General features: G+C 38.7%; 1 protein-coding gene across 1 annotated transcript in view; it reads left to right on the top strand.

Moving 5' to 3' along the window:
• The first annotated feature begins 7,546 nt into the window (after positions 1-7,546).
• The window catches only part of phactr4b (phosphatase and actin regulator 4b), a 40,271-nt gene continuing 26,470 nt past the window's right edge, over positions 7,547-21,347 (top strand). The window contains exons 1-3 of the mRNA XM_036587118.1: positions 7,547-7,682; positions 17,705-17,811; positions 19,370-19,414. Of these exons, the coding sequence (XP_036443011.1) occupies positions 19,402-19,414 (13 nt within the window). The 5' untranslated portion in view covers positions 7,547-7,682; positions 17,705-17,811; positions 19,370-19,401. The remainder of the gene's footprint in view (positions 7,683-17,704; positions 17,812-19,369; positions 19,415-21,347) is intronic.

The raw sequence follows: 21,347 nt of genomic DNA on the forward strand, positions 1-21,347 counted from the left end.
CTTTAAACAAACGGTTATTTGAATCAATGTAATTTTTGAGTTGAATAAAACTGGTACAGTTGCTTGTTACTACATGTATTTTTAGGCCATATGACAAGCCATTTTTACAGTGTAGGTTGAAGTAAAGTAGTTTTTTAGGTTAAACTGTTGAATCATTTTTTACAGTGCAGGAACTCATAAAATCACCATTCTCAGTATCATTACAAGCTCCAAGTTGGGAAAATTTCTTAGTTTTTAATTTCTTCATTGCTGTGGCTTATAGCATATACAAAATTGAAGTTTTGCATTAGAGCAGAGGTTGTGCAGCAGGTTCTGTGGGATGACACGCTACACCCTCCAGCAGCTGTCCACTAAACACTGATATTCCAGCACATTCTGTGTGCTGCACAATCCTTCACTGCCTATTACTGAGCTATTATTAGAGCTGTGCTGTGGAGGAGGTTGCCCAGGAAGTATTCGCTTACATGGCACTGTACACACTGGCAATCTCATACAACATTATGAAATCAGAAATAGAAAATTATATAGGTCTCTGCGTTGAGTACCTGCATAAACCACTGTATACACTGTATTTGTTTATAGCAACAACATATTCAAGTTCTCAGCCTAAGCAGGGCATAGTGTCTAACACATTTTCTAATGTATTTTTACACTCACACACACCCTGTTCACCTCCTCTGCCCTGAATAATACAGGCAACACTTCCCTAAGTTTATTTAAAAACTAAAATAAATAGTTTCAAGAGACTAAAGTGCAGCGTCTTTTAGCAGCATGCTGCCAATGCAACCTGAATGACTTTATAACACTCTAAATATACTTTACAATATCTAAAGCAATTATATTTCCAAATTGGACATCACATTCTAGATCACAATGCAAGGTCTCTGAGTTGTAAAAATAAAAACAAAACATAAAATGTCATCTGTATCCATGACTGACACATGTAAATGAATCTTTTGTAATCAAATTATCAAATAATGCTTTCACCAGGTGACAGCAGCAATAGTGTCTGCTTTTAAGAAATTCACAGTTTGTCCTGACTGGAGGAACTGACTGGAGATTCATCACTGAAAATAAGTTGTCATTACATCAGTCATGCAAAGGTTAACAGATATAGTATACACATTCTGTGAAGATGAAACAACTACTGTGGATTCAACTACTGTGAAACTAATAATTAAGTTGCATAGATATATGAGTGATAAATGAAAGTGTGGGTTCACATACATCCGTTTTTGGTTTAATAAGTTAAGCACTGTTATGAACAATTAAAAGGCCCATATCATCACTGAAAAAACCTGAAAAAGTAAGTAACGTCGCTACTTTAAAATTGGTAGTTCCCCAACTCAAACAGATTCGCTAAACCTGGCAATTAACACATGAGTTTAATCAGGTGTGCCTGAGCAAGAAAATCACCAAAGTGTGCTGGACATCACAGCCCTCTAGGACTGGAGTTGGGCAACCCTGAGTTGACAGAATGTAACACACATCATAACTGTTCTGTTAACTTACCATATGATGGTCAATGAGCTTGAAATTTTAAAACAGGAAGTTTACTTACCTTTATAAGTTAAACTAATTATTGTTTTTAGAGAGATGTCCTCACTTTCTTTAAATAAAAGAGATTTATGCAGATTTTATTATTGTTACATTATCAAATCTGTGTATTCAGCAGCTTGCCCACCTGTTTACACTGAAGTAGGAGTGTTTTGGACTGCTTTTTTAACAATACAGGGCAACCAATTAGAACAGAGGTCATTTACATATATTAGATTTAAAGGCACAGAAATAAAAACAGCTTGTTGAATTCTATGTTTGTAGGATATGGGCCCATGAGAGGACATGGCCTAAAGCATCATACCTCAGTAATACAAAAGCCTTGGGGTCTCTATAGCATAGCATTACATCCTCTCAACCAGATCTTTAGAGCTGCTCATCATGCCAACTAATTGCAATCTTTTCTTCCAGAGGTGTTACAGCTTGCTTCTGACACAAATAAAACAGCCTTTTATGCTTGTTAAGGGTGGAGAGGACCACCCTTTTTTTAGGTTTGTCATTCTTGTGACATGTCCCTCTTCAGGTCACTTATCAGGTACTCATCATGACTGCACCAGCTGCACAGGGCCTGGTGAACCTCCAACAACTTCTTGTATAATTTCTCTCTGTTGCAGTTGGAGCACATGTCTCAATTTAAGTACCAACCAGCAATTGCTGAAATAGAACTAAACTAAGAATGAGATTGTAAACAGAGAGCATAGTAATCACATATACAGTTTAGTTTTCTTTCAGTACCAACTAAAAGCAGAGATGGCAAAAGCACATAAGTCTCTTACTTAAGTAAAAATACTAGTAATCCAGTACATACTCAAGTAAAACATGAAGTATGACTTAGATTTTCGCTCAAGTGGAAGTAAAAAAATACATGCTTATTCATGTACTTAGATAAATAAATAAAACTATTTATTAATTAAATAAAAGTATTTTTTTAATCATCTTTAATTAAATTTTTTAAACAGGGATTTAGAGGTACACATCATCAAACTAAGTGTAATGGTTACACTAGAAATGCATGCATCATCCACTAAAATTCACACATCTAGAGCACCCAAACACATTTATTTGTTTGATTTCCTTTACAAGAATTACAGATGGAAATTGTTGGAATCTCTACAAAAACAAAAATCCTAGTTTTTACTTCAGCAGTCAATACTGAACACCAGATCAAAGAAATCCTTTAAGTAAGGTCAGGACTGGAGTGGGACTTGTCTCCAGACCTGGAGTTACACACACACACACATGTCCTGCAATATCATGACATCCGGCTATAGGCTGTTCCTAATAGCAGTGCAGTCATCGCCCTGTATGTTCCAATACTTGACACAAAACAATAGCAACCAATCAGAAAGGTGGATTCATACAAACAACCACCACTGTGGCACCTTCACTATAAAGCAAGCATTTTCTTTTTTTTCAGTTTCCCACTCAGGTCACACTCCAGGACTTAGCCATTAGGCACTTCCTGTTTGAGTGGATTATTGATGACCTAGTCGTTTTCTTCCCATTTCTTTTGTGGGACTTAGTTTTGAGGCAATAGTTCAATTGTTCATTTCAGACAGTTTAACATGAATGTATTCTCTAAATACAACATTAAAAAGGCTGTTTTTGTTGAGCTTTTCCAGTCAGCACAGGAGGAATCAGCAGAAATGATTTTTATTCAACCCCAAAGCACACAATAGGGTTATACAGTAACTTCAGAACAATGGCCTCACCCAAAGCTCCTCTCCTCTAGTTAATAACTTACCATATATACATGCACTTCCATGACTTTCATTTTACATATCAACCACAGCAACTATCTGTCTAAAAACACCCATACACATTATTATGTTACTCCCATTTCTTATACTGAACAACTGCAATGCTGGATTGGCACTGGGAGCCCAGATTGGAACTGCTGTTCATCAATGTCCATTTCAACTACTCATGTTTGGGGAAAAAGAATGTGCTCTGCATGTGACACTGCAGAAATACTGCACAGTTGTGAGGGTACTGCAAACAGTCAGCTTCATGTGATTATAGTTCATATTTTTTGTAAAAATAACAGCAGATAAACAGCTAACTATAAACTACAACTAAATTTAGTATGTCGGTTATACTTTGGATGACCATCTAACAGCACCCTTTTGAATGTATATAATTACATGTAATTTTCATAATTTTATTGGCAATTAAATTTGGATTTTCCATTCTTTTGTTAAAAGGTTGGTAGTTTCATGTGACCAAAAGACTAAATTTAATATAAGTACAAACCTCAATTCCAATAAAAGTTGGGAGAGTATTTTAAAGGCAAGGAAAAATAGAAAGCATTGATTTGTAAATCCATTTTGACTGCTATTTAAACAAAAACAGTACAATGACAAGATATTTAAGGTTTTATCTTATAAACTTCATTGTTTTTTGTAAATCGATGCTTATTGTAAAATTGATGTCTGCAACACATTAAAAAAAGCTACAGGGCAATTTAGGACTACTATTATTGTGAAATTTTCAAAAAACATTGTAAACAGGTGATGCAATCATGCTTGGCTATAAAAAGCGCTTCCACGAAAGGCTTAAAATAAGGACTGGGTCGAGGCTCGCACTTTCCCCAAAAAAAAATCAACAGTGTGAGAACAATATTGCTCAATGAGTGATTACAAAGATTTTATGTATTTCACCCTCTATAGTGCATAATATCAGCAAAAGGAATCTGGAGGAATATCTGTCTGTATATAAATGCAAGACTGAAAACCACAACTGAATGCCCATAACCCTTGATCCCTTGACCCCTCAGACAACACTGCATTAAAAACTGGCATGCTTCTACGATGGATGAAATCACATGGGCTCAGAAATACTTTTACAAACCATTGTCAAAATTTTCACTAGAGCATCAGTCATTGTTGCATCCACAAATGCAAGTTAAGACTGTACAATGCTGAGTGGAAGCCATATGTCAAGAAACACCATCGACTTTGCTGGGCCCAAGCTCATCTGAAATAGACTGATGCGCAGTGAAAACATGTACTGTGGTCTGATGAGTCAGTCTTTCCGATTATTTATGGAAATAATGAATATTGTGTTCTCCAGGCTGAAGAAGAAAAGGACCATCCAGACTGTTATCCATGTAAAGCTCAAAAGCTGGTATGGGGGTATATTAGTACCCATGGCGTGGGTAACTTGCACATCTGTGAAGTCACCATTATTACTTAAAGGTACACATAAACGTGTCACAATCATTACATGATTACCTGTTTATTTGCGCTGACCCCAGTTATTTAAGTTGAAAGCTGACAGAATCATTTAAACATTCATGCAATATTGCAAGATCTACAACAAATGCCTATAGTTTGCTCTTGTAGATTTGGCATAATTTGAATAAACAATGGTCAGTTCATGTCATAACAAAATGAAATAAAAACACAAGCATTCTCCAGCCAACTGATTTATTGATGTTTTTTAATATGGCCCTTTTAGTGGTTGTGTTTGATACACCTGCTTTAGACTTATCAGATGTTCTGTGACATTTTTTTGTATCATACTAAATTTGGAGGTTGGACATAATTTATTTGTTGATTTATCAGAATAATGTATTAATACAGGTGTAATTTTCTCTGTTTTTTTACAACTTTTGTATTTACATTTTATTATGCACAGATATGTGATACTGGTGCTTAACAAATGAAATACATCAGCTGTCAGATCTGTCAGCTTTTATAAATTGTGTTCCCTCAGATTTTTTTTAATGTATTGCTCATTTATCTATCATATGATTTTCTAAGTTCATTTTAATCAAAGTGTAGAAGAAACTGTTTTGTTCTCCCCTGATATTCCACTGGATGGCAGTGTTGCATTCAAATACAGTGCCTACATTTTATATATGCCCACTTCTGAGCAAAGCTATCATGGCTGTTAGGATACATCTTAAAAGTTCCCTAAAAGAGAATGATATTCTTAGATGCCTATTTTTAGGATACAGTACTGTGCAAAGCCACTTAGTACATTTATTTTGCCAATAACTGAGTCGGTGCTTGTAACAACATGTTATGTCATTAGAATAAAAACAAATAAATATAGTAAAAAGTAACAAGAATTTCATGTTTTCAAAAAGGTAGACAATATCTTGTGAGTTAGTTTAAAGAACAAAGCCCAGTTCCAGATTTCTCCTGGATGCCATGAGCAGTGTCCAAAACCGCATACTACCGTACTACACATGGTCAACGAATGAATGGACTTCTAATGGTGGTGTACTAGATTTTTTACAGAATATTTAGCATGTTAGTATGCGGTTTTGGAAACAGCCATGGATTTTCTAAAAATCCATCAGCAGCACACCTGATTTAATTTAATGAAGTACTGATTAACTAAAACAGGTGTTAAATGATGACTACAAATTGTACCGGGCTGCCATGAGGAGAAGTTTATTAAATGGTTAAACAAACACATGAACAGAAAATCACTTCTTACTGCATTTCTGTTATTTATATGTATTCTAATATTAGTGTTTTATATAGGTAAATGCTTACTGCCCAGCGTTTTTTTCCTCAGGTGCCTAAAACGTTTGCACAGTACTGTAGTTAATTAGCAGTTCAGATTCTATTATTTATATTTTCCATTTAAAAAACAGTGTATACTATGAAGCTAATTAATTGTGAATTGCAAAATGGCTCCAATGCACCTGAAGCATTTCTGTATTGTCATAATAATAATGATAATGATAATAATAATAATAATAATAATAATAATAATAATATTCACACAAAGAACACAGAACATGAACACAAGAACATCTGATACATTAACATGTATTCATGCATTACACAACAGAACATCTACAGTTGTGCTTATTTACATGTTGCATCTTTTTGTGATATCATAGAAATCAGTAGTACAGTAATTCAAAAGGAATTGTATGACCAGTTTCTAATGTAGACAAGTATGAATTCCATGTGCACAAAAAAAGTTTTTCTTGAGTTCTTGCTGTTCTTGTCTACTTTTTTCACGTGAAGCTTAAGCTTCCACAAATGCCAGACAGCCCAAAAGAAGAACAGATAATTCCTAATTTGATTTCTAGAAAGATTCCCAAAGTATCACATTCTAAAAGAGAACTGTGAAGATTAGCTCTTATTTTCTGTTTTACCTGCCTTAGACCCGATTCAGCGAGCCCATTGGTAAGTAAGGTTACAGTGTACACTCCTATTTCTTATTTCAGAAAATATCAGATGAAGTGTTACACTTTTTTTTTAAAAGATTCACATATGAAATAACATAATAGCACAGAGGTTTTAATAGATGTAGAGAAAATCAGTGTTGACTGTTCAAATGTGTCACTAGTATATAAGTAAGTGATATCAAAATCACATTACAACATCATTTTAATATCAAATCACAATGAGAATATCAAAAATCACAGGGTAGATCTGGGCACAAATGACCAAAGAACAGCACGATGTCCCCATAATTGGGATCTGAGATCCAGTGGGCTACAGGCAGATAAACAGAGTCTAATTAATCAGATAAACATGACCCGAACCCTGCACTGATATTGTTATTGAATACATAAAATATTAAATCAGCGTGTGTTAGCTTTAAATCTGCTCATATACAATAGTTTAAAAGCTTTAACCATCACTGCTGTGCAGAATTAAAACTCAGTTATGAGCTCTTCACAACTTTGCTGAAACTCGCTGCAGTGGTGCAACCTAATGTACTTATAGCAACCTGTGTTTCGCTCAAATGGTTATAGTTTTCGTTAAAGACGTATCATTATATGCTTTTTATCTATTTTCCGAGGTAAATAAAGTGAACGCTGCCCTCCTGTTTGTGTAAAGCCCAAAACAGCTTTTTAACACTGCGCGGGGGTTCGCTTCCTTCGCAGATACTTATGGGTATTGTAGTTAACTGCGTCGACTCAGCCAATGTGATCGACGCGTCTTCTTTCACTCTTTGGACTACAACTACCAGGCTGCATGTCGCGTGGTTTCCGGCGCCGTTGTGAAAAAAAGAGAGAAGTTTGAGCAGTGGGTGTTGAGTGAGAGAGGAGGAGAGGCGGCCGTGTCTGCGGAGACTGTAAACTAGTGAGATAAAGAGGAGAGCAGCGCTGAACGCAGACAGAGAGAAAGAGAGAGAGAGCGCAGAGGAAGGTAAGAAACGCAGCAAAATAACCACAAAAGAGACCGAGCAGTTCGTCGATACGGGAGAAAACGAGAGGAGAAAGAAAAGTCTGGGCAGAGAAAGAATGGGAATGATCCTCTGCATCCCGCTTCTCTTACAATGAAACTTGTAGAGCGTGATTTAGGAGAAAAAAATGCTTAGAAAGGCGGTTTGCAGTCCGAGCAAAAGTGAAAAAGTGGACCAGTCGAGATTTCTCACCGCGATGGGGAGAAAATCCGCAGCACGGTTTGTTCTTGTGTTTGCACTGGTAACGTTAGTTCTCTGGCAGCAAACTTACAAAGGCTCTGCGCTCTGAATGAATGACACAATATGGAGCAGCAGCGATGCTTCTCCGCTTCTCTGCGTGCATCAAACAACAGCAGCGCTGTTTTGAGCCGTCGTGCAGTCCATCCCTCCATCCCTCTCTCCATCCATCCCTCTCTCTGTCCATCCATGCAGTCATTCCTAGACCGACAACCACCGCGGCTTTAAATTCGCTCCTTTCTCTCCGAGTGCGGTGGTGCTGTAGAACAGACACAGGAGGAGGAGGGATGACTGAAGGGATCGCCGGCAGCGATCACAGAGCATCACTGGCCAAGCAACATTTCAGGGCTTAAACCCGGTATAATCATGAAATGCACAAGTGCAGGTGTGTATGCTGAGTGTGTAGTCGCGTGAACACAGCCGGGTTTTACACTGCCTCGGTGTGACTGAAATCCTCTCCTCTGGCTACTCTCGTTGCTGAGCACGCTTCAGAGGTGTACATTACTGGGGGTCTTCCGTGTAGCTCCCTTTGCATCTTCAAAGATGGCAGTTTCTGTTAAATACAGAATAGATCGATAGTCAGTGTAGCCGGTGAAACGCCGGGCGAATGAGCCTGATGGATCCGTCCTGTCACTGAGTTAATGTTAGGAAGCGTCTCTGTCTCCTGAGTGTGTGAACGGACCGGGTGGATCGTCGTTTTCGTCGGCGGATCCGTGTGAGCGCCTCGTCAGCTGTCTTGTTCACTCTGAATGTGTGAGCTTCGCCTCAGTACTACACCGTCCAACGCCTGTCAGGAGCGCCGCACGTGCGAGATGGCAAGATTTGAAATGCACTGCCTGTTTCAAGGTAGGATGAAGGGCAGTGTTTAATTCTGACAGAAACTTGAACGCTCAGACATTGTTACCAAATATGACATTATTTCCTCTCAGGCATTGACGTTGACTGTCTCGTTCTGTGTACATTTTGGACTATTTCACAATTAAGCGTTTTCATTAAAGAAACAGTTCACTGAAATCCCTCTTACATCAAATGTAGTGTAGCTGTGAGGCTAATATAATGAAAGTCCATGTCACCAAAAAGAATTTGGGTGCTATAGACTTCCATTACCTGTTAGCTACATTAGCTTCATAGCTCCAATGCAAAACCAAAACAACAAACATATCTTTGCCTAATATATATGCTATATTGGGCCTAAGGAAAAAAAATTAGTGTGAAATAGATTTTTTGGTGACCAGTTCCTTTAAGAATGGACTCAGTCAGTTCACAAATAGATATCAGTTAACTTACATGATCACTCTTTTTGTTTTCTGTTAACAGTGTTTCTTCTAAATAGTGTGTTTTATGTGATCTGGTGATTATTTAGTGTGATGTGTTCAGATAGAGTATGAAGTTCACTGTAATCTTGTGAAACTGAATTGAGCTTTTTCAGACCGATAGACTTGTATCTTTTGTCTGTGGAAACTACCTATATTAGTGTGGTTTGTACTCAGAACTCACAGTAATCTGACACCTTTTTTAAGGACAGTGTCAGCTCTGATCAAATAACACGACTGTCAGCAAATTACTAACAGATAAATGGTCAGTCAGTTGATTCCAACTACATCAGTACCATGTTAGTTAAAAATAGGATACCTTATATGCATACAGTGGTTGAATCCACCTATCTCAAACAACATGCTAGCTAGTTAAGTTTTACTTCTAAGGTTAAAGGTTCATCAGTTAGAAAACATAAAGAATCACCAGATGCAAGAAGGAATGTAATCTGTCCAAACTGTTGAGCAGGGCCCAGTTACTTATCAGGATATAGGTGGTAAAAAATAAACTGTACAAATTCTACAGCCAAATGATGTCAAATAAAGTGCAATCTCCAGAAGATCTTGACTGAGCCCCTTTCCTTGACTCGATAGTAGGCATCAGGGTAGAAGTGGGCCACAGGCAGGGAGAAGGCATGCAGTTCTGCCAAAGACTGTAAATGGTGGTATAAAAATGATGACCCTGGCACACTTTGAGTAATTTAGATGTGGGCCGGTGTGTATGCAGATTGAAGATGGTGTAGTATTGCTGTCAGTTGCCCGTACACTGTGGCTGTTTGAAATTTGGGTTATTCATTTATAGCCACTTTAGCTGTTTTATGGTAACCAAGTCTGACTGAATTTGTTGGTGACCATCTCAAGCACCTCACAGTGCACTCAGACAGCTGTCAGGCTGTGCTTTTTTCTAAACCATTTACTGGAAACAGTTCTACATGACCAGCCCTGTTAATGCAATTCCACTTTAGAGGAAACAATGGGTAGTGGATGTTGAAGATGTGTCATCCTGACTTGTTTCACTGTGACTTCTAGATGGTTTCCATGTCTGCTATGTCATGCAGTGTTGTTCTCTGCTGTACTGATGATAGCAGTGCATGGTGTTTTCCAGCTGGTCTGTGGTGTTAGACCCTCTTTTAGGCCTGAGTGCCTCTAGTTTTGAAGAGTCAGCTACAGGGTATTGTAGGTGAAATGACTGGAGGACTGAAGTTTAGAGAGGACAGAGGAGAGCAGCGTTTTGGGCTCCTTGTAAAATGGGCCATGGGTCCCTGTGGTGAGCATAGCTTTTCTGGGACAGGCGTGGCTATGACGTACAAACGGGCCGGAATGGGAACGAACACTGCCTTCCGCTCATTCTAGAGGGGGCCAGGGATGTGGAGGTGATCTGTGATCAGATCTGCGTGGAGGAGGCAGGCTGCAGGTTTCACTTCACAGCCCCCACACAGACGCACATCCAACCGGATAGAAGTTCTTCCCATAGATATAAGCCTGCATCTGGAGCAGCTTCTGTAAGTATAAGCGCATTGGGTCAGCTTTCTGAACGGTACTCCGCTCCACATATCTTCTCCCCCGTATTTGGCAGCAGAATGCGAAACTGTAGCTCACTGTTGGCCTTGAATGTGAATAGATACCAATTTTTCTCAACATTATTTCTGTTTTTTTCTGCCTAAATCTAAACTTGTGACCAAGGTGCTACATCACAAGGTGGGATGCTATTTAAAGATCACACAAGTGAGCCACATTCTCTCATTTCCATTGTGCATTCATATGACTACGTTTGATGGAAGATACAACTACTGGTTGCAAAAGTGTCATTTGTTGAAAAAGTACTGTAATCTTGTCATCTTTTCCTCTTCTCAATCTCCTTTTTTGTTAGTCGTGTTGGGAGAAAGAAGCCTTTTGGTGCTGCAGGCTGATGTGGGACACTAAGCCCACTTTTATGTGTGTTAAGCTATTCTTAGGCATTAAAGATGAAGGCCCAGTTTTTTTTTTTTTTTGCCCAAGACAGTGTCATAGACTTTTAAAAGTAGAGAGATGTTACTTGATACTGTACAACTTTTTTTCTCGTAATATTGAATAGATGGGCTGCTTCTCTCCACTTATACATTGTGTTTCAGATTTGTTCTTATGACTTTTTTTTGTGTCATTACTTTGTTACAATAACTAATGGCCTGCTGTTGTTTTCCATTATTTTGTATTAGGGGAGAAAGTTGTCTGGAAATTATCAAGGTCATGCAATGACGCATTGATTCTGACTGATACCCAAAGCGAGTAAAACAGTGTTTCAGATCTTTTCCAGCACTATATTCCAGCACTGTGAGAACATACTGCTTTGTTCTCTTTCTGATACATAAGTTCCCTATTTAATTTACAGTATGTCTGATCTTTGTTCCCTGATAGTGTTCTTTTTAACATTTTAACTGGTCACATTTTAACTGGTGCATGGTGGTTTGTGAGGAGTTAATGCTCAAGCAGGAACTAGGCCAGTTACATCCCATTTTCACACTTCCCATCCTGAGGGAGGCTGTTGCGGTGGTGTGTGTGTGTGTGTGTGTGTGTGTGTATATCTGTGTGAGGGTGAATATGACCATGTGTGAGGTAACGGACACTCACCAGTGTGTTGAAGTGGCATGCATGATAACTTTCTAATCCTAAGAAAATAATAATATTAGCATCTTCCTATGGTTATCTCATCTTGGCTCAGATAGTAAACTAGGGATAAAAATGGTTAACCATTTAACCATAACTAACAAACGATTATCTGACCAATGCTGTTGACTAAAAATACTTTCAATAAATAACAGTTCCTATTTGTATAAGCAGGTTTATTATTCAAGTTTTTGAATTGTACACAAGGGCACAATAGGCACTTTGTTCAAGTAGATAGGCTTACTAAAAATGAAGAGCAAAACTGAAAATAGCGCAGTTTGCGACTGGGTTTCGAGGGGATGAAAGCACGACAACAACAATGTACTGCATCAAAAGCAATCATCCACAAGCGATAAGAGAGACAGATATTTCATCTATGATCTCTAAGAGATAGTGTAATGCCCGACGGTATGAGCAATTCGCACATATGTGCAAAATTATTGAGGACATTTATAGATGACTACTATGATAGATAGATCGAGAACTGCTGGGGCACACTGAGTCAAAGCTAGCCTCAGTCATGGCATTTTTGTTTGTTTTAACAAGTATGATAATGAGTGGTCAATATAACTTTAGACATTTATAATATAGAACTTTCAGTCGCCCATCATGGTATATTCCAACTATTTTGTCAACTTTTTACTTTTTTAGTCACATAATTAAGAACATATAATAGTTTCTCTTGCTTTGAACAAAACTGGCTTTTACATAGGGTTTAATACCCGGCCCCACCTATCAGCACTGCGTTCCACAGTCTATACAAGGAAAACATTTTAATATCTTGCTGTGTTAACACAGAATTCAGCTCGTAAGTGTGTACGTATCAAGTATATTACAACAGCTTTGAATGTGGCAAAGCTAATCAGATTTCAGAACTGGAGCAATCCGTTTCATAATTGATATTTTGGTGGGTCACATCCTTGCTGTTAGGTTTGCTGGTTAATGATTTAATTAGCAATTAATGATTGCTGCTTGTTGGCCAAAAGAATTGGCCAACATATTCAAGACACTGCAAATATGTTGCATGTCTCATGTGTGCATATCACACACAGGCAATCCCACACGCTTTGTTGTAGTAGGGGAAGTGGTCTACATACTCTTTTATATTCCACTGTATGACTCATCACAGTCGATAGGCTCTGGTTGCTGGAATGTGAGAACAGCAAGCGGATTTACAGTAAGTGCGACACTGACATCTGTTCTCTTTCAGGACCCTTCCCCTGCACCATCTCCGATCCATTTACTCAGCATTTATGTCAGCTGCCACCTTCATTTCACTTAGCCTCCCTTAGACTGAAGTCATTGCCCTAGCATCAGCCCATCACTGGAGCATGAACTCACTAGTCTGGAACAGACTCAGTCCAGTCATTATTCTGCCTCTTAACAGCTGTCAGCAATGTCTTGTTTAAAAACAATCAATTTTTGTTGCTGGACGAAGTACTTGGCAGTTCATTCAAGGTGTAGTGCCTCACAGGAAAAGGACAGAAAACTTACAGCTTTCAGTAAGTCACAGTATAAATATGTCTGACATGCTTTACTTGAACAAAGACGAAGGCTCTTTCTTGTAGGAATAGTGCTGCCAACATAAATGGATAGCATACATTGTGTCTCACCTCAGAACTGACATGCTTTAGTAAGTCAGAGAGCTTGTACTTAAGCGGAGCCGTTGCTTGAGATTAACACCCTGTAGAATGGTTCATTGTGCTGTTGCAGCAGTCTACCTTCTTGTTTACAGAAAGGCTCTCATTGGGCAGCATGGGGTGCACACGTTCTTACTTTTCGTAGAGTACGTCCACATCTGAAACAGAATAATGCAGCATTCTCCAAAGATCGGTTTTATGAATAGCTGCAGAACCTGAAACATTAAATACACATAACTACATGTACTGTGACTTTGAGAGAAACTCTGGCATCATCAGATTAGATTAGAAGCTTATGGCCTTCAAACATAATATACATTTCACTCAGAAATGAGATATACCCACTGTAGCACCTTGTCACAAAGATTTAAAAGTCTGTCAAAAGGTTTGCACACAGAGTGTGATTTGAGTCTTGAGTCTTTAGTAAAGAATTTTAATTTAGTCTTGTTGTAGCTGTAGACGTTGCATTGTACAAAAATTAACACCCACCAAAAATCTGTCAGATTCAAAGAAGGCTTCAAATAACGAGCTTTTCATTATAGAAGAAACATCATGCTGAAAGACAGAACATGTAGTAAATGTTTAAAGGAAAAACGAAAAACAACTTGAAAGTGTTGGTTAGTTTGTAGTTTGTAAATCCAGTTGAAATTTTAGGAAGTTTTTAAGGATGTTTCTAATGTAACTTGCTAAAACTTCAGCCAGATTATCTGACAGACCCTGCATTTACTGCACATAGCGCTTCGTTCTGTCCTCTCAGTTTTGTTCCTGTTTTTTCTTAGGCTGAAAATTCAGTTGAGTCATGAGTCAGTCAGCATGCGACTCGAGAGTGACTTGAGTCCGAGTCACTGACTTGAGTCCCCATCTCTGTTTGTAGGCATGGTAGGACCTGGTCAGATTACCATGCTTTGCTTTTTAACTCAATAAGTCAGTAATGTATGGGGCTTGAGGGCTTCTGATACTGCTGTTTATGAAGCAGAAGAGCTTCAGCTCATTGGTAATACCCCCATCCATGTAGAGCCCTCCATCACCTTTCTTCATCATCACAGCACATCTCCTGACAGGCTGGCCGCTTCAATGTTAAAATGACAAGGAACACAGTTGTTAAATTCAGTCAAGCACCTCGAAACAAGTGTTGCTTTTGCAGTAGTTATTTTGAAATTATGACTCTGCATCAGTGCCAAAACGAAACACGAATGAATGTGACTAAACGAGTAAGTGATCTAGAAGTAGATAGTTTACTTGCATTGGGTCAAAAGTGTAAAGTTTTTGTCTGCCCTTCATCACAGCCCTTGTTTCCTGTCCTTATTTTCTTGGCATTTGAAGTGGTCAACTCACATTTACACTTTTGGGCAGAATTCTTGATTCCTGAGGAAGTGCTCTACAGTTTTAGGATTATTTTGGTCTCTGAAACCTCAAAAATGTGGAGCTGCTGAGGCTGACTGTCACGGCTCAAGAAAATCAACCTCAGCTTTAACCCTAGCATTAACTCTCTGCTTGTGAAGACGTGCCTTCATGCTTAACACAAGCTGAAGTTAATGGAGATCCAGTGCAGCAGTCATGCTTGTTTTAAGGTTAATAAAAGGTAATACTGTTGAAATAAACCCCTGTGCACAGGGTGTTTTAGCTCTACAGTAGCCATGTTCCTGGCATGCTGCAGCATTAGTAGCCCTCTTTTTCCCTCCTGCGGTACAGTATGAAGATATCTCTCCCTTTCTCTCCATCTCTTTCTCACACGCATAGAAGCCCACTCTTTCTAAAATGTCTGGGCCAGATATATGTACAAGCTCAGGTGCAGTGCAAAATGTGCCTTGACACGGCTGCAAAATGTGCTCATAATGCATCTGAAAGTAAGATTGGTTTTACTAACAATGCATTTACACTGCTCTAGCACATCAGTGCGGCACATGTCCCATTCATTTTCAGTGGGGAGTGACAGTTCTGCCACACGCGTCTGTGTGGCGCACGATGGGTCAGAATTAGAGGATGCGGTGTGTCAAGAAGTTGAGTGGAGCTGAACTTTATGCAAATAAATCCAGACAATGCAATGTGTTTACCCAGTCATGAGGCAGCTGGTGCTTCCTTGATTCGTGTCTGCAGCTCAGCGTATGAAACATTGGCCTCTTTTCCACTGCAGGGCTGAAAGCTTCTAAGCATGGAGGGTAGCCGTTCCAGAGGTATTTCCATACAGACAGTGTTAGAAATGTAATGCTTAAAAACCAGGCTCAGAGGTATTTTTTGGTACAGGCTCAGTTTCAGTAACTTGTGCTCAAATAACACCAGTAGAAGATAAAGAATCTGAGAGCATGTCGAGAGACCGGTGTTGGAGTGATAGTCGGAATCAAATGTGTTTTGTAGTGTGTGTAAGGACTTTGGTAGTAGGTTGTTAGCAGCTAGCCACTCTTTTGTTGTAGTTTTCTTCATTATTTCCTGGTTATGATTTAGCAGCAGATAGAAAGAGAAACTGTAATCTGTCTCACAAGTCCACACCAGAATGGGACGGCACAGTACCTTTTTTTAAAAAAAACGGTACATAAGCTTTCTTTACAGGTTAAGTATGTTTTTTCCTTTTCCTATAAAGCCGTGATTTTGATTATACGAGGTTTTGTGTTTTTCAATGCGCATAGTCCAAAAACTGCATTTAGGCTTGTGTGCCAGTTTTGTGCATGGCACGCAGACAGAATGTATCCAGTTTGTGCCTGAATCTGGTGCTAAAAGCTTAGATTGAGTCCTTTTGTGTTGTGCCTGTCCCTTTTCATTCGTGTGACAATGTGGTACTCCACTCAGTCAACTGTAAGACACACATACAGAACCTATATTCTTCTGCCTGACCTTCATTGTCCCTGAAAAAGTCCTCAGTTTCAGCAGATCTGCTCGAGTTAGCAACGCTAAAAATAAGCTGCAAAACGTTTTCCAATGCTGTCTTTTTTACAGAAGCCACTCCGCTGGAACCGGCTTGTGAGTCAACTTTGTAGTGCAATAATGAGATGAAACAGTCTTAAACTGCACTTATGTTCTGGTTGCTGGTTGTGTTTTGTTGAAATGCTAAAATGTGTTAAAATTAGAAACCCAGTCTGTTGAATTTGTTTGATTTGCATCTTACACGAATCATGCACAGAGAGTAAGCTATGTACAGCCGGTGTTCTGCCAGCATCCTGCTCTCTTTCTTATCTGCTGCTGTGATCAGACCTGAGAGAGAAACTGGGCTGAAAAAAGGCGCTGCTGCCTGTCTAACTCTAATCGATCGCTCTGACTCAGGAGATATTCATTAGCATTTCTTGCTCTACGTATTGCTGTCTTTCCCTTTTCTGCCTTCCTCTCTGTACTCTCATACGCTACCTGCCTCTTTCAACCCCCTCCTCCTCTCTGCCTTGTACATCTGCACATCCCTCCTCCTGTCACTGTGCAGGTCCAGCCTAACGTGCCGTTTTAGCACCTTGCCTCTCTGCTGCTATAATTACTTGAGGATTGTTTTCTCTTTCTTATATAATCTTTAAAAACAATTAAGGTTCTTAAATGGTTCTTGGCTTGGTAATGTGGTTCCAATCACATCCTTTAATTGTTATAGAATTTTTTACATTATGTGAAGGTTCTTTAGACATTAAAGAGAATCTTCAAACTTGCACATCTCACCCAAAAGTGGCCAAAAAAAAAGACCCTTTGGCACTTCTCAAAAAATTTCTAATCATGTCTGCTGTTGTCTTTGCTTTTCCCTAGGTGACATTTACTTTGAAGTAGGCTTTAACTTCACCTGCTAGCTCACATTAAGATGTCCCTAAGTTTAAGCATATTTTAGAAAATGGCTGCCATTTAAGATTAATGGTGTGAAAAATGTGTTTAAAGCAATACTGAAACTACCAAATTGTTTTCCTTTGTTTTTATAAAGCTATGACTAAGTAAAATAACTAGGCTAATTCAGATGTTGTACGGAGCCACAGGCTGAAGCATTAGAGGGCAGCTTCTTTATGGGTGCACTTGAGCATGTCTTGCTTTATTGATGACTCCCATTAGCCTGCGATCACCCTGTCTCAGTGAGCTAGTTTAAGTGTTTAAATGGTCTTCTGTCCCTGTTGATTTAACTCTCTCTCTCTCTCTCTCTCTCTCTCTCTCTCTCTCTCTCTCTCTCTCTCTCTCTGCCCCCCCCCTTTCACACAGGGTGTCAGTAGACATGAGCTCATGAGCCTTATCTCCTGGTCTGAGACCTGTTAACCGGACACACCGAGGACGACCACCCCCTTACAAGGCCAATGACCTTCTACGTTGTGCGTTTCCAGTGTTGACTGTCAATAAGTATTTTGGGTGACGTGAGGGTTCAGCTTCTCAGGGACAAAAGTTTGTCATACTACTGCTGCTGTACTGTTATATCACTGTCCTATTAAATCTCATAACTCTATTTTCAAGGTGTCGAAAGGGCCTTAAAAAAGTCTGACATTATCTGAAATTACATTCATGAAAGGCTTTATTTGTCTTTTAAATTTGAATAAATGTTTTTACTGTGGGTCTTTGGGGTACAGATAGGTTAGTACCTCCAAAGTTAGTATCTTTAGAGAATACTTTAGAATATTTAGTATATTGTATGTTGTCACTGCAAATTTCATCATAGTTTACATGTGAAATGGCATTAGAAATGTCTTAAAATCTATTAAGCTTAACTTGGATGCCTGTAAACAGCCTTATATTGTTTACACAATTTAAAAATGTTAGCTGCTTTTTACATTGTATGAATAGTTCATGAAAAATGAATGAATATGGGCCAAATTGGAATAAAACCTTTTTATATTGCACTACATTAAAGTTACAGTTTTTCACTTATCCTAAAAAGTTGCCAATGAGATGTGAGATTTTGTTTTGACTGTGATTCTTTGCTACCTGAAATGTTGAGCATTGTGTTTTAAAGAGTGTGAAGCTAGAAAGCTAGGTTTGAGGTAATATTTGGGGGATGTTTCCTAAATTCATCCCTCATCAGCCTTCAAACATATGCTGGCCCCGTTCCCATGGAGGGGCAGATTTGAAAGTTTTTAGTCCAACCACAAACTGGGCCCAACGATTTTGTCTAGACCTGACCCCCATCAACAGTTGAAACTGATCCCAACAGGCACATAATCACCTAAAGTGCTGAATACAATCTTGTAGGATGGTGTTAACAGTTAATTACTGTGTAGTGACAATAACAGCCATCATTAGATTATGGATAAATGAAATAAAATAAATGAATTAAATATGATACCATCTAAATCAGGCTGTCCTATATAAGCTGTCCAAAATTAAGTGTAAGTTTCACTTTAACAAATGTACTCATCTACAAAAACTTTATTATTCTTATTTATTATTATTCTTTTAAAACTGAATAAAATCTTGTAATGTGCTGTTTTATTTCCTGCTCATCTATTTTGTCATGAGAGTGTGCCTCGTGGACTGCAGTGCTATATTGACCAGTGGGTAACTCCAGCAAGTCAGATTAAAATCTGTTAGTAAGAAGAAAACTAAAGTGAAAAAAAAATCAGTGTAAAATCTGTTAAGTGGGTGGTGGGCTGTGGCAACCTGAGCATAAAGTTTGAACCTAATCCCAAGCCTGAGATATATTTGGAAAATAATGCCCGAATCTGATGTGAGCAGTCGGGTCCCAGCAGGTTGTGTTAAATATTTTAAACTCTACGCTCAGGGTGAACCAGCCAGAAGCCAAAACAGCCATATTATCATTTGATCAGTTTTATAACTGTAGGAAAATGTGAACTCCCAAAACATTGTGTCAGAACTACTTTTGTCATTTGTCAAGCTGATGAAGCTATGTTAACTTGAGTTTTTTATTTTTATTTACAGGAACTACTCAGTGGTTCGTGTCAGATTCTGTAATGGAAAATCGTGGTAAGTGATTATTTTACAAAGCACACACTGGTTTGTATTCCTGCTTTGTCGGCGAGAGGAGTGAATGGCTAAAGAGAGCTTGTTAAATGTTTATCATTCTGAATAGACCTTGGTTGTACTTCCAGCATATTGATATATGTGTGTGTGTGTGTGTGTGTGTGTGTGGAACTAGACCTATTATTAAACTGAGTTTACATCGGTGCGCATGTTATTTGATATTGCATCTTCATTCAATTTATTATCAAGTAGCATTAACAAACATTATAACAAGCAGTATCACTTCTCATGCTTTGTTTGGCACAGTCAAAAGGTTATTTTTCTTTGTTTCTGCCATGGAGGACTTTATTGGGACAGTTTTGTATCATGTTTTAGCGTCATGGAAATGGTGATGTGGGGCTTCTATATTACAGACTCTCCTTTTAAGCTCATATCTCAAAAAACAAATGCACTGAGCTTGTAGGCACCCCCAAGATGCATCATGACGTCAGACCATTGTGTGTCTCCTCCTTCATGTAGCATAGCTCGTTTTCCAGGTCACAGCAGCGACAGGTTCTGGGCTTGGGCAGAACCATCCAGCAGGCTCGGCTCTGTGTTTGGACCAGCGCCCCAGTGTAGACGCTGTAACTGGGACACAGAGAAATAGGGCCGCAGCTCACTCATGAGTCGCTTTATTTCCACTAGAACACATGCATTGGAGTTTTGTGCTGGAACAGTGGGGTGCTTTACCAGAGTAGGTTCTGAACTCATTTGAGGGTAGAGTTTTGGATTCAGTTAATGTTTTTAATATTTATTTATTTATTTATTTTCTCTTTTGCTGTCTCTCTCTCTCGCCTCAGTGCAGCATTATTGTTGCATGGTTTGGGGATTTCATAGTGGCACTAAGAAAGAAAGGATTGTTTGTGTTTGACTCTCTTTTGTTACATCTAAACCTCAAACATTTACCCTTTTTTCTCTTAAGAACGGCCCTGTTAATCCCTTACAGTATGTAGTGGTTGTGCTTTAAGGCTTGACTTAATTTTATTCTCAACCGTAGAATTAAATATGAATACATAGCCACACAAGCTGCTTAGTAGTTAATTTTGTTTGTACAGTAAGCTGATGTAGTTGTATTTGTATACTGTATGATCATTTTAAAGTACTAAAAGATACCCTTTCCTTTAAAAATGAAAAAAGCTTTAGAAACAGTAGTAAAGCAGTAGTAAAATGCATGTTAATTAATATGACTTGTGACAGTGACAGTAAAACATTTCTCAGTGAGGAGAACCAACAACTGCTATGAAAAGCACATTTTACTGAAAATCTAGGAATTAGTGTACTTGTACAGCCTTTTATGTTACTTGAGTTGATAACCACAGTCATCTACAATGAAAGAACCAGCACTTTCTCTTGGATATATAGGACTAGGTCTGTTCATGCCTACTGGTAATGCCTCAGGAATTTGTAGTAACATGAAACATGAATCAGTTGTGCCACTGAAGTATCTTAACTTCTCTCAAATGCCACACTAAACGTGCATCAGGCACTCTTTCTTCTCTTGTTTGGCAGGCTTACTGATTCATCCTCTCTCCCTTTGTGTACCCCTCCTAGTTCTTTTGGCTCTGTTCTCCCTCCTGCGCACCGTTGCTGCAGTGGTCTGTCTGAAGGCCTGTTCCATTTCTGATCTCTGTGTCTGTCTAGCCTCTGATCTTAAGCTGAAGGCTTTTACAAAATGAGGCCAATTGAGTTTCAATTCAACAAATGCACAGGATGAATTGAATTTATAGAATGTTCAGGGAATTATACAGGGCAACTTTTGACTGCTAAACGCTAACGTGTGTGTTTTGGCTTCTCCTCCACTTCTCCTAGTCTGTCTCTTACTGAGGCCTGTGAAATACTGTGGGATAGCTCCCACTGCTTGTAATTAATCAGTCAATTAAGTGCTTAGAACAAATCA

This window comes from Colossoma macropomum, unplaced genomic scaffold, assembly GCF_904425465.1.
Source record: "Colossoma macropomum unplaced genomic scaffold, Colossoma_macropomum, whole genome shotgun sequence".
Taxonomy (NCBI): domain Eukaryota; kingdom Metazoa; phylum Chordata; class Actinopteri; order Characiformes; family Serrasalmidae; genus Colossoma; species Colossoma macropomum.